This window comes from Leptopilina heterotoma, unplaced genomic scaffold (genome assembly GCF_015476425.1).
Source record: "Leptopilina heterotoma isolate Lh14 unplaced genomic scaffold, ASM1547642v1 Lhet_316, whole genome shotgun sequence".
Lineage (NCBI taxonomy): Eukaryota > Metazoa > Arthropoda > Insecta > Hymenoptera > Figitidae > Leptopilina > Leptopilina heterotoma.
The window spans coordinates 258144-272693 of record NW_025111016.1 but is presented as its reverse complement, the minus strand read 5'-3'; the positions used below and the strand labels follow the sequence as shown (position 1 = coordinate 272693).

Sequence of the window (14550 nt, the reverse complement as noted above, 5' to 3'; positions counted from 1 at the left end):
ATTTTAATCATCTATCCCAAGGAGCTAGAAATAATACATTGATATTACTGCCATTTCAAAATTTGCTACTAAACTAGACTTACTTCTGTTTGTGTACCAATCCCATGAGTTGAAGGTACTTCAACATCTTCTCTTAACTGCAATAAATAATGAATTTAATTTTATTTAAAGTGGGAAAATGTCGTTTATTGAAATTTCTTTAATGTAAATTATTCGCAAGTAAAATTTAAAGTCATTTTTATATTAAATCATTGGCAGTAAGCAAAAAAATATTTGAAGACTTCAACCAAATAATAATCTGTGGCATATTTAAAAATGTTTTTTGAAGTTGGATACTGAATTAAATTTTTAATTATTGTGTTAAACTTAGATTATCTATTAATTTATTTTAATTTAAAGGAATACTAACTCTATTTTGTAATCTTTTAGACACTGTGTCAGAATTGACAACACACATTTCTTTAACTCTTCGCCACTTCGATGATCGTGAAATGTTTTCATCTTCATCCTCTAGGTATCGTCTGTACGATTTTCGACGATCCATATTTCTAAAAAAGAATTTATAAATTATGAGTACGTATTTGGAGCTGTAAAGTTTTAGAAACATAAAAAGTGCTGTTCAGATAGAACTGATTCTATTGTTTTGTGTAGAAAAGTGACATATACAATTTTTAAAACACACCAATACTGTAATATAAAAGTTTTTTCCGTTTTTTCTAAACTTTGTCAAAAAAATCTAAAAATTCGAATTCTAACTTCGTTTTATTAGAAACAGTGATAAATTATTTAAATGAATACGATGAGTAACACTTCAGGCACTAAAGACTCAGGAATCTTCAGAGACGTCACTAAACGTCACACAGATTCTGACGTCACCATTTCTAATTTTATTTTTAGCAGAAGGATTGATTATAAAGAGTAGGATTTGACGCTTAAGGTAAGATCTCAAAAGGCTACTAGTAGCCCGCTTCTTTTGTAATTTATATGAAACAGAAAAAGCTTAAATATATGAATGTCATTATTTATTTCATGTGGATTGCTAAAGAAACGGATAACTAGTTGTCCTGTGAAATTGTACCTATAATCGAAATGTGGGCGCAATTGATAGACTTTGGTTCAAAGCAAAATGAATATGGTAAAGGGAATTGGAAAGGAAAAGAGACAGAAACTGTCTGTCATTTTTCTTTTTGGAACATTTTAAAAGGTCTTAAGTTCCTTCCAGATATAAAAAATGCGAAATTAAAAGTTACAGTATAGGGTAAGTATTGCTGCACCTTTTTGAAAATTTTATTTATTTACTTCAGCGAAAAACATCTGTTTTAAAATTTTTAACAACAATATTTTAAACATTCTCTATTATAATTGTCAATAAAAATGATCATTTAACCCTTTGAAGCATACATTTTTCTAGTAAAGAGATTTAATAACCATCCAATATGGCGGACTTATTTTTTAAAATTGGCCAAATTCACTTGAAATTTGTTACTCGGGGGTTTTTGGGGTCCCTGATTATGAATCTGGGGTCAGTTTTTAAAAATTCAAAATGGCGGATCCAAAATGGCGGCCGATTTTTTTCAAATTCATCGGATTTACTTGAAATTTATAACAGGGGGGTTCTTGGGGTCGCTGATTACGAATCCGAGGTCAGTTTTTAAAAATTCAAAATGGCGGATTCAAAATGGGGTAAGATTTTTTTTCAATTTTATCAGATTCGCTTAAGATTCATAACAGATGAATTTTTTGGGTAGCTGATTACGAACCCGATGTCAGTTTTCCAAAATTCAAATTGTCAGATCCACAATGGCGGATGCTTTTTTAAATTCATTGGATTTGCTTGAAATTTTTTATGTGGGTGATTTGGAGGTTGTTGATTGCGAATCCGGAATCACATTTTTCAAATTCAAAATGTCGGATCTAATATAGCGGTAGAATTTTGCAATAATTGTTCATTTCTACTGGAAACTTGTTACTTAGAGTTCTTCTAGGTCACGAGTTGCATATCGAATGTCATTTTAACAAATTACAAAACTTGGATGATTTTGTATTATTCTCACTTCACAATTTTCACTTCTTACTTTCCACGCCACACTTTCTACATCCTGCTTTCCACTTTCCTCTTTCCACTCTTCACTTTGCACTATTGTCACTTCTATCGAGCAAAAGTAATGCAATATTGTTGCTGCATGTTGTGTAGGTAAGTAATGTATAGTTGAATTTTTATATTGTTTAGCGCTTCTAAAGTAAGCATACGAATAGATAACAGACACAACGGCGATTTATCCTTGTTATTTTAGTCCTGTCTATATTATGTTTTTATTATAATGCTCAAATAGTTGGTTGATATAAACGCAGGATTTTTTATTTGTGTTTGTAAAATATTCGACTGTAAGTAACATATAATAGAAAAACGTTTTATTGAGTGAAACAAATGGAAGTCGAATTAGCAGAAATTCCAAGTGATAACGAGTCAGTTGATGGATTGTGCAGCTCCGATGATGATCTTGAAGAGAATGACCTTACTAATAGTAAGGAACGTAGAAGAAATACTGTTGACAACAATGATGTTGATGACGAGAATGATTTTGATGAAGATGACGATTATTCATTAGAAGTAAGAGAAAAATGGAAAAGAGTAAGTAAACCGAAAGCTGATCTACCGTTTACGAAAGATTGTGGGCCAAATATTCCGGATGCGGTATGTTCTCCAATCGAGATATTTTTTTGCTTATTTCCCGAATCACTTATTAATCTCCTAGTTGAACAAACTAATATTTACCTGTTGCAAAAAAGAGGTAAGCAAAAAGAAGTAAATCAAACCGAACTACTAACTTTTTTAGGAATTAACATTTTAATGGGAATTAAAAGACCTAAATCATATCGCGATTGCTGGTCGATGAATCCTCAATTGCATGATCATTATATAAGTGAATTAATGACAGTAAATCGGTTTGGATTTTTTCTTAGCCATTTGCATTTAAGCGACAACACAAAGGAACCTACAAGAGGAAGTCCAGAATATGATAAACTTTATAAGATACGTCCTTTGGTGACAACGTTGAATGAGACATTCAAGAAATATTACTTACCGAAAAAAAACCAGGCTGTTGACGAATCAATGATTAACTTCAAGGGAAGAAGCAGTATGAAGCAATACATGCCAGCGAAACCGGTAAAACGAGGTTATAAGTGTTGGGTACGTGCAGATGAATCTAGTTATGTTTGAGATTTTCAAATTTATACGGGTAAAACTGCAAGTACAGAAAAATTATTAGGTCCACGAGTCGTGAAAGACCTTACACGAGAACTTGTCAACGGTAATCACCACGTATATTTTGACAACTATTTCACTTCTGTTTGTCTCATGGTTTCGCTAAAAAGTGAAAGGATTTTTGCCTGTGGTACTGTGCAAAAAAATCGAAAGCGATTGCCAAAAAATCATTTGTTAGATAAAAATATGAAAATAGGAGACAGCGAATTTCAAACATCGAACACCGGAATTAGATGGGTGAAATGGATTGATAAGAAGCCTGTACATTTTCTCTCGAATTATCACAATCCTCAAGATCTAATAACTGTTACTCGAAGGCAAAAAGATGGATCTCTCAAAGAAGTTAGTTCTCCGGTTATGTGCTCCGATTATAATAAGCATATGGGTTACGTAGATAATTCAGACCGTTTAGTATCTGCGTACCAAATTGACAGAAAATCTAAGAGATGGTGGCTACAACTGTTCTGGCATTTTTTGGATCTTTCTGTAACAAATGCTTTTATTATATACAAAGAGAAGAACTTTCAGCCCAGTTTAACTTTAAAAAAATTTAGGTTGGACATTGTCGACAAACTTGTTGCAAAAAACTTACCTTCTACAAAAGGTAGAAAACGGAAAGTAGAAGTTGGAGGTCCACAGAAGCCTCAAAATTTCTCTTGAAAAAAGAAGATCAGAGTCCGCTCATATGCCTTTTTACAATCCAAAAGGGCACTACAAGCGTTGCGCATTGTGCAGTACAAAAAAAGATGAAAGAAGGACGTTATGGAGTTGTTCTATTTGCAAAGTGAATTTATGTCTACTTCCTACAAGAAATTGTTTCGCTGATTATCACAAATAATTTGTAAAAGATTTTAACTACTGTGGTTGTATATAAATAAAACAAAGCTTGGATTCCTAAAAGCACATCAAAATTTTAAATACAACAAAAAATTAAAAAACACAAAAAATAAAAAAAAAAATTTAAAAACTAAAAAAAATTCAAAAAATACAAAAAATACAAAAAAAATATGGAACTAGAATTTCGCCACGTCCTCGTCGTTAGTTCCGGGTAATGCTAAGAGCGACAAATAACAAGTAACCTCAAAATATTGCAAATAACAAGACTAACGAAAATGAGCAATTTTAGAAAAACTATTTTGTCCTATTAGATCTGCCATTTTGAATTTCAAAAATTTGATTCCAGATTCGCAATCAGCAACCTCGAAAACGCCCAAATAACAAGTTTCAAGCGAATATAAGGAATTTGAAAAACAATCAGACGCCATTTTGGATCCGCCATTTTGAATTTTTAAAAACTGACATCGGATTCGTAATCAGCGACCCCAAGATCCCTCCTATTATGAATTTCAAATAAATCCGATGAATTCGAAAAAAAATTATCCGCCATTTTGGATCCGCCATTTTGAATTTTTAAAAACTGACATCGGATTCGTAATCAGCGACCCCAAGATCCCTCCTATTATGAATTTCAAATAAATCCGATGAATTCGAAAAAAAATTATCCGCCATTTTGGATCCGCCATTTTGAATTTTTAAAAACTGACATCGGATTCGTAATCAGCGACCCCAAAATCCCTCCTATTATGAATTTCAAATAAATCCGATACATTTGAAAAAAATCATCCGCCATTTTGAATTTTTAAAAACTGACTTCGAATTCATAATCAGCGACCCCGAAAACCCCCCCTATTATGAATTTCAAATAAATCCGATGAATTCGAAAAAAAATTATCCGCCATTTTGGATCCGCCATTTTGAATTTTTTAAAACTGACATCGGATTCGTAATCAGCGACCCCGAAAACTTACATGATCATTTATTATTAATTTTCAATGCAATTCAACGTGAAAAATGAATTTTTGCTGCAAAATACGCACTTTTTAATGTTTTATTTGTTTATAACAATCTTCAGTTTAAACAATATTGATTTTTGTATTGTTAGGTATATCCGCCAACATCTTGGGCAACATAAAATTACAAAATATTAGAAATAAATTATTTCTGACATGCTTTATAAGCCAAAATCTGAAAGAAATTAGGTGGGAATAGGGATTCCCACCATGCTTCAAAGGGTTAAAAAATTTGTATTTTTATTTTTAAGATCAAATATTCTTCGCGCAGAAATTAAAACATTTTCAGTAAATACATAATATATGTTCTCAACTGTCAACAAAATAACATTTAAATACATATTATTTTTGTGATAGTAATTGAAGCGCAGGAATTGAAATAAGCACGCAAAAATAAAATATTTTAAATCATATCATCTTTAATCGCTTTAAGATATTCAAAACTCATTTTTAAAAACATTTAAATTTTGCATAAATAATTAACACTAACTATTCGTTTCATGAATTGCAATTTCTTTCAAAAGATTTAAACATCATATTTTTTATTGAAAAGGTGTCTTGATTTATAAACCACAGAAATTCGTACACTCACCTTACTTTAGAATGCCGGAAATATAATTTTAAGAAAAACGAAATCAACTCTTTAAATTTGAATCAGATAAAAATAACTTATTTAGAATTATAAATTCAATCACTAATTCAAATGTCAATATTTCTACTGATCATTTAGTTAAAAATAACTGATCGGCAGTTGAGAATAACTAATGTTTCAGAGGTTTTTTTTAATTTATTTTTTTTACTAAAATTGTTTACTAAATTCTCAGTTGAAACTATGATTTTTAACTTATTTAAATTTAGAGAAATATTTAAGTCAAAAAATTAGCAATTAATAATTTTGAAAAATTGCAGTTCAGAAACATTTAAAAAAGCGACAAACAGAAAATTGAGTATAATATGTATACCAAATTTGACTTACAGAAGTAGATATCTTCATAAACAAAATTATCATAGCATAATTTTCATCTTGAAATAACATATACAGTTTTATTAATTTAATTAGCTTGAATTTTTAGATCAATTAACACACAATAACTGGATAGTGATAAAATACATACAATAGATTAATTAAAAACAAAAATCTTTACAACTGAGAAAAGACGCCAAGTCGGAAAGTTTAGGTTAGGGTTGTAAAGCTTGTAAAGGTGTTTCCACAAAAGCATGCAAATGCTACCTGCTTGCCTTCCTGCAAGTTGTCATGGGCTGTTTTCAGTACTCGACCTGAGTTAACGTTGATGGGTTGGATGCAACAGAATGTTAATAATGATTGGACCATCGTTCACTCGGAATTAAAGGGCAAGGCAGAATAGAAATGTTACGAGATGCATGAGATAAAAAAGGACGTATAGTACGAACCAGACCCTTAGATTGAGTCCACAATAGCACATTGAACGGAACGTAATCGTAACGTGACAATGCCAAATATATGGTGAGTGTGAGAGAGATGGAGATATATGTTGGCTATATTTGCACTCATGGCCTAGTTACAAAACGCAACGCAAAACGCTGCCATGGGACTCCAGCCTTACGTCCCGTTAAAGAGTGCTATTGTGAACTCAACTTTAAGGCCTTTCTCCAATAGGTTCCCAAAACTCTGCGTTGCGTCGGTTGCGTTGCAACGCAGTCATTCGCAGACAAATGCAGAGTTTTGGGAACTTATTGGAGAAAGGCCTTTACATGCCGTATGGTTACCACTTCCTGCTTGCAAGCATTTGTAGTTAACAGTTTTTCCTAGAAGTACATACATTTCTTCCTGTACGGTTTATTCTGACGCTTATTTGTGCATTTCTTGGTTTTTCAATAAAAAATGTCTGTATATAATCAATTCATTTATCATCGATTTTTTAAAAGTAAAAAAACCGATTATGCTCATGTGACAGACATCCGAAATTTTACTGCAGACGAATTCAATAAAAATAAACTATATAAAGTTAAAGACGCATCCGACCACAGATATCATCGTTCACAAATTTTAGAGTTTGGAAGTAAGTATGATTTTAAAAATACACTTAAAATTTTTATTAAAATGTATTAATTTAATAAAGAATTTATGGATATATTCGAATATTGTTAATTGTACAAAATTTATTATTTGTCGAATTCAGAAAATATTTAGCTAAATCATACATTTTTTTATTATAAATTTTAGTTGCGTTGCATTAAGAAAAATAAATTATATATGTGGCTAATAGTTTCGTTTGATATAAAATGTTAAAGTTTTCCTCATTGTAAATGTTCCAATTAAAAGAATGCTCTTTTCAAACTCTAATCATCAAGTATTAACCTAAAAACTTTCAAAGCCACAAAATGCAGAAGCAGAAACTTTAATCATTGCTTTATGTATTATGAACGTTTAAAAATGACAGAGCAATTTTACAGCGCAGATCATCATAAAAAAATAGCTGTTTTTCAAACTTGTATTTTTAAAATATTTATAATATTGTGGATAAAATAACAAAATTGTTCATTATTCGTTGAAATTTCTTTAAAATAGGGTAACTTTGATTTTTTAGGCATGGACCTACCCAAAAATAATTTGTAAAAAAAAGAAAACTGTTAATATATGTAGTAATAGTAAAAGTACTAGTAATAATTATGATCGAAAATGTTCATTAACTAGTGCATCGTTGAAGGTTTCATAACTTTACAGGAGAGAATGAAAACAGTTGAAACGCATAATTGTTTCCTGCATGTTTAAAAAATTTTAATTCTGATTTTTAACTTTATTCATTGTTAAAATTAAATGTTCTGAAATATATATAATATATTTAATTTAATATATATATTTCAGAACAACGTTTATAATCAACGATTTAGAAGAAAAAATATTTCCCTATTTAAATTTTTTATCTAACAAAATTTTTACAATTTTTTCTTGTTCAACGACTTAAAACAAAATTTGTAGACAACAAAATAATATTATTGTTTTCTATGTAAAATAGTACATTGTGCACTCAGTACGAAAAGAAGCTGTTTCCCGATGAGTTCGAACTTAGCTGCTCGAGCGAAGTGAGAGCAGTAATTAAACTCGTCGGAAAAGCTTTTTTCGTACGAAGTGCACACTGTAAGAATTCCTGAAGTGGGCCCCTATTTTTCATTGGGTCGATGAATTTTTCTCATTCTTATATGTTTTGATAGCCTATGATGGTATAATAAAAACCTGTAAATAGTTTTTCGAAATTCGAATATTTGCCAAAGTTATTCAAGGTCAAAGTTATTTGTAGCGTTTTAGTAAATAGCTAATTACTCGCGATCAGATGGACCGATTTTAATAAAAATTAGAGGAGAGTTTACCTGTAGAATTGTACTTTAGATAAATGATCAAAATTTTAATTAAAAAAAATAATTTGTATAAATAAATTAACTTTTTAATTTTTGGGGTTAAAACAAAAATTTGTTCTCCATCTTTTTTTTGAATTTTTTTTAATAATCAAATAGAGAATACTTTTAAGATTTTATTTGAACAATAAAAAAGTGGGATTCTCTATCACTTTAGAAAATATAATATTTTTAGTTACAAAATTTTTTAAAAAGTTAAAGAGATTTGAAGAAAAACAAATGAATTCGTGTCGATTTCATGCTTTTACTTTTATTTTATTTATTTATTTTTTTTTATGTATGATTGTTAATATGCAATTTTGTTGGTTAAAGTTGTCGAGTTTAGTTCATTCATTTGTTTTGCTTCAAATCTCTTTAACTTTTCAAAAAATTTTGTAACTAAAAATATTATATTTTCTAAAGTGATAGAGAATCCCACTTTTTTATTGTTCAAATAAAATCTTAAAAGTATTCTCTATTTGATTATTAAAAAAAAATCCAAAAAAAAGATAGAGAACAAATTTTTTTTAACCCCAAAAATTAAAGAGTTAATTTATTTATACAAATTATTTTTTTTAATTAAAATTTTGATCATTTATCTAAAGTACAATTCTTCAGGTAAACTCTCCTCTAATTTTTATTAAAATCGGTTCATCTGATCGCGAGTAATTAGCTATTTACTAAAACGCTACAAATAACTTTGGCAAATATTCGAATTTCGGAAAACTATTTACAGGTTTTTATTATACCATCATAGGCTATCAAAACATATAAGAATGAGAAAAATTCATCGACCCAATGAAAAATAGGGGCCCACTTCAGGAATTCTTACCCCACTGTGCTTCATGTAACACCTGTTTTAGAAACTCGATTTGAAACGGTTTTAAAAAAGAAATTTAGAGTTTATACTGTCTAATTTCAAAGTTAACGTTGTATACTATGCTTTGCAGATAAGAGTGTAGGAAAGTATCGATTTGAGTACAGAAAAGTATATACTTTCCTGCGCTGATTGCAGGACAGTGGATCTTTTTTTAAAGTACAGAAATCAACAATTTTTTGCTGAATTTTTTCCTCTGAATTCTTGATCATAAACTTTTTAAAATTTACCGACCTATTCTTTAATTGAAAATATTGCAAATTGCATTAAAAAGTCAAATCTGACTGTAAGGTTCTCTAATTAAGGTGACAATTGGATTTGTCTTAACATATTTTATTAAAATTCTTTTCTAAATTAAGAATTATGTTTAATTTTTTTACTTTTTTTTAAACTTGTGTTCTTTCTTGACTGGTGATTTAAGTTGTATAATATTTTTCTCACTTTAATATTTTATTATATATATATATATATGATTACTCGTTCGTTACAGGAAGCATTTCTGATCTTCAAAAGAAAATTGAAACCCATGAGAAAGGAAAAAACGCTGGATATTCATTAAAAGTACAGATGGAAGTTCTACTGAAGAAGAGGAGGAATCAAGCAGTACAGTGTCACAAAAAATTAAGGTACATTTGAAGAATGTTTTTCTTATGAAGTTGAAGAGTGATTCAAAATATCTATCTGTACCTAAAATGTGTTTTTTAAATTGTCAAAAATAAATAGGTTTTTTTCAACTTGAAGTGAACGATACGTTATTTAATGCTATATATTTTTGATATTTTATACTTGTTCATTTTTATTTTATCATTATTAATGTTTTCTAATTCTTATTTTCCTAATTTGTTTATTTCTTAAAATTCAGAAAGTTATTGACAGATAGAAAATATTACAGAATTCCGCATTAAAAGAGCCCATTTGGTCGATTTTATTTTATATATGAAATTAATTTAAGAGAAAAACATCTTGAAATTATTATAAAAAAATACATAGAAAAAAGACATGTTACATCAATACGAAAGCAACGCAGTAGATCACGAATCGGTCGACGGTGACGCTAGTATATTCTAAAATGTATATTGAATTAAATTTTGTGTTTTCTTATAGAATAAGCAGTCAGCAGTTCAAAAGACTAAAAAGAATTTTGATAAAAAAATTCTGCAGCAAAAAATGTCCTCTCATTTGACATCAAAAAATTTTTTGGGCGCTGATTCTGATTCCGATACAGAAACTGAATTACTTTCACACGATTTAAATGACGATGGAGATGCAAATAGCAATGATGGTGAGATGGAAACAGAGAAAGCTATAGATAGTGCACAAGTCACTACAGAAAATGAAGATTTAAAAAAGAAAGTTTTAAAATTACAAGAAGAGTTACAAAATTATAAAAGAAAAGCATCCACATCAAAAGAGCTGGATTTCCAAGATGGTGAGTTCAGATTTTATGTTATAATTTTCAATCTATGTAGCATTATCTTTGCTGTCTAAAAGGAAAATAGTTGGTAAATCACAAGTTAATTTTTTTAATATAATATTTAATTATTAGTTACGTTACAAATTAATTTATTAAATAATTGACCTTACCTAGTAAACTTTACATAACTTTACCTTATCCGAACGTTTTTTGAAAAGAATTCCACGCCGTAATTTCGGCTACAAAATTTCTTTTTAAATTGGACCACTTTTCTGTAAGAATTTTGTACAATATTCGTTCAAAAAACTAAATTTACAAAAAATTTTTGTTAGAAAATTCACTAGGAATTCTGCACTAAATGTTTACTGTGCAATTTTTTGAAATAATTTTCTACCACTTTTCCGAACGAATTTTGAACAATATTCGTGCGAATCACTGACAAATATTTTAAATAATTGCCTTGTCGTGAAAGCATTTTAGCTTGAATTAAGAATTCAGTTTTTGACAGAAGTATATATGTTATTATTTGAACCCAATATTTTATATATCTGAAGTACTAAAAAAGATTTAATTAAAAATAATATGTTCTAAAACTAATGTATGGGTCAGTATGTGATATGGGGGAGGGGGGAATTGAGAATGGTAAAAAATCACGTGACGTATTATGTGTACGGTCTTTTAATTTGTAAACTCAAGTTTTATTATAATACTCAAATTTGTTTATAAATTTATTTTAAATTAATATTTAGGTATTACTTTCAGTTTTGTAATTTAATTTTAAATAATGTTACATGTCTCATGTGTCAGTAAGTACTGATGCTATGTCATATTACTTTAAGTTTTGTAATTTAATTTTAAATAATTTTGCAAGTCTCATGTGTCAGAAAGTACTGATGCCATGTCATATGTCCCACATACTTCAAAGTTCACAACACTATAAGCAACTGGGAATACTGTTGTATTTCATCCATCTAGAATAGTTATCACTCAGCAGAAAGTACATTTATTTTTAAATTGTACATGATTTTAGATGATAAAGATGATGAAAGTAGCAATTCTTCAGAGCCAGAAGAAAGACAAGTGAAAAAAAAGAAGATAAGACCACGGCGCAACATTCGCGATATTACTGAATACGAATCAGATGAAGGTAAGAAATATATTGTATCAAATTTGGTGTTTCTACAATTTAACAAACGGATCGTAGAATAGCATATTCGAGTACTTGATGCATGTTGAAAGCTTTAGTTAGACTCGGCACACTTCTAAAAATCCACTTTTCCCTACTTATATGACTAGAGTTTTTTTCTGCTTCTAATTGATCTTTATCCATTACTTTTAATTATTATTTATACATGTTTTCTTGCATAGCACATTCCTCATTTTTAATTTAAGTAAAGTAATTTATTAAGTCTCGGTAGCTTCCTCTGATTATTATTAGGTTTAGCTTATAAAGGTATTAATGATGCATGAAGTCTGTGAAAACAAAAGCGCAGACCAAATGGCTTAAGCCTGATGTACAAAATTTAGTACTTTTTAATAACTAATTAAGAACCTAATAATCTTAATGTTTTCATGTTAGAAATTGTTTGTCTTTATTAGGAAACGACTCTAAATTAAGATTTTTATAGGTGAAATTCTGTTGGATGATGTTGGAAACAAAAAGAAGTACCAAATTTTTACAGCAACAACGACGGAAGGTAAAAAAGTAAGTAAAAATATATAATGACTAAACAATTTCTTTTTATAAAATTAATTCTTTAAAGCCCCTCATACCAATGAAATATATCTAATCAGAACTTTGTTCCTGCATTACTCAAAAACGACTGAACCGTTTTTCATAGTAAAATATAAACTGTCAGAAACTTCTGCGCATTTCTGGTAACTTTTACTACTTTCGGAATAAATTTTGCTACGTTCGAAGTAAATTTTACTGATTCTTCAAAAATATGTTCTTTGAGCGTTCCCGGTAAGAAGCAAGGAATAGAAAAAAGATTAAATTTCCAGAAATATTCTGTTAAACGAGGATTTTTTAATCTTTCTGAATAGGCGAATTTCCAAAAAAAAAAAACCCAATTCCTCTGTGAACAGCAAAATATCAGAAAAATTAATTCTTCTCTATTGCTCGTGTCAATGAGATGATAAAAAAGAATTAAGAGTTTCTATTTTTTTGAATGTGCAAAATTTTTCTGCTTCTCAACGTTCCAAAAAAATACAAAATCCTATCCTTTTGAATAGACAAAGTAAATCTTGTAAAAGCGAATTGAAAAAAATAATAAATAGCTATTCTTTTAAATCGACTTTAAGCGATTGTACGTAGTCAATTCAAAAATAAAACACAGTGACAGCTATTTTTTGCGTCGTGTGAATTTCATTGTGATTTCAGTGCTATATTATTAAAATGAAATATTAAAACTAGTGAAAATATTGTTAAAAACGCACAGTGCTTACGATAAAATAAAAAAATTCTCTTATTAAAATAAATGAAAGAAATTTTCAAGTGTTCAATGTTTAACGTCAAGTTTTCAAAACCTAACCTTTTTTTCAAGTGAAATATTGAGTGATAGTAAAGCAATTCCGTGGAATAGAAATTTCTACTGATTTGTTGTACTCTCTCTCTTTTGAATGCGCGTTTCATATTTTGGTGAAGTCAATTAAGAATAATAGATTTTGCTGCTCTTCCTTGCTCCACCGAGGAATTGGATTATTTTGGAAATTCGCCCATTAAAAAGAAATGAACTTCTGAATTCTTTTCAATTCCTAGCTTCTTACCGGGTTGTTTGAAGTATAATATGAATCTGTCAAAAACACGTTTCTGGAAACAGTAAATTAATACCGAGTTTGTTTTTTTTAGGTAAAACGAATCCATCTTGGAAATGGTGTTCACATCAAGTTTAGTACATGGAAATTGCTTGTTGATGTGGCAGATTCTTCGTCTTTTGTGAAACAATTGTCAAAAGCTATATGGCCCGACAATGTACTTGTCAACCGTTATGTTAAAAATAATAATCCATCTTTGATACAATTGCCTAATAGAACACCCAGGAAACAATTAACTCCGTCAAAGAAAGAAACATTGACAAGTATATACTTACATAATTACTTACAATTTTTTTAATACTATCAGCAACTGATGAATTTTACTTTTCACGATTATTTTAATAAATAAGTTTCATTATATATTTACTTTTTTCAGAATGTTACAGAGATTTCCTGGAATCGAGAGATGAATTAGATACCACTCAACGTCAAGATGAATTTAAGAGACATGGGAGATTCTTGAGCGACAGAATTAAATATCTTCGCGAAAAATTATACCCAGAACTCAAAAACAAAGCATAACAGTCCAAGTAAATTCAAATCATGTTTTTATTTTTCAGTTTAAATTTCACTTTAAAAGTATTGAAAGTTACCTATTTTATTAAAAAAGACTAAAGACTATACTAAACCACTGCTATGATACAAATATCGTAGTCGTAGAGTAGGAGTTTTTAAATTATATTAAAAGTTATATTTTAAAGTTTCAAACCTTAAATAAAATTGAAAATAAGTTTCAAAAAAGGTAAATATAAAATACAATACATAATATTATAGTAATAGGTGTTAAAATGCAATATTTTGATAGTAAATAAAATTTAAAAAAATTATTGTAAAAAATAAGGTTCTTGACTCGATTCGATCTCGAGGTGCCCACGACCTTAACTCATGTTATTTTAATAAGCATTGTATAAACAGGAGGTGTTTTGTCAAAATAAAGGTTTTTTCCAAT

The 14550-nt window shown here is 29.1% G+C and overlaps 2 protein-coding genes across 2 annotated transcripts; both read left to right on the top strand.

The window, feature by feature from the left end:
• Positions 1–2428: 2428 nt before the first annotated feature.
• On the top strand, positions 2429–3223 carry LOC122504788 (piggyBac transposable element-derived protein 4-like). Its single transcript, XM_043616035.1, has one exon. It carries the CDS (start codon positions 2429–2431, stop codon positions 3221–3223), a length of 795 nt encoding a protein of 264 aa, XP_043471970.1.
• Positions 3224–6783: 3560 nt separating this feature from the next.
• On the top strand, positions 6784–14200 carry LOC122504783. Its single transcript, XM_043616027.1, has 7 exons — positions 6784–7160; positions 9861–9996; positions 10475–10799; positions 11815–11931; positions 12413–12489; positions 13636–13864; positions 13978–14200. The coding sequence occupies exons 3-7, from the start codon at positions 10538–10540 to the stop codon at positions 14121–14123; spliced, it is 831 nt and encodes a 276-aa protein (XP_043471962.1). The 5' UTR covers positions 6784–7160; positions 9861–9996; positions 10475–10537; the 3' UTR covers positions 14124–14200.
• The last annotated feature ends 350 nt before the right edge of the window (positions 14201–14550 follow it).

Coding starts and splice junctions, on each gene's coding strand:
- LOC122504788 (XM_043616035.1), top strand. CDS start 2,429: ATGGAAGTCGAATTAGCAGAAATTCCAAGTGATAACGAGTCAGTTGAT.
- LOC122504783 (XM_043616027.1), top strand. CDS start 10,538: ATGTCCTCTCATTTGACATCAAAAAATTTTTTGGGCGCTGATTCTGAT. Junction 10,800..11,814: donor AGAGCTGGATTTCCAAGATG/GTGAGTTCAGAT, acceptor ACATGATTTTAG/ATGATAAAGATGATGAAAGT. Junction 11,932..12,412: donor TGAATACGAATCAGATGAAG/GTAAGAAATATA, acceptor AGATTTTTATAG/GTGAAATTCTGTTGGATGAT.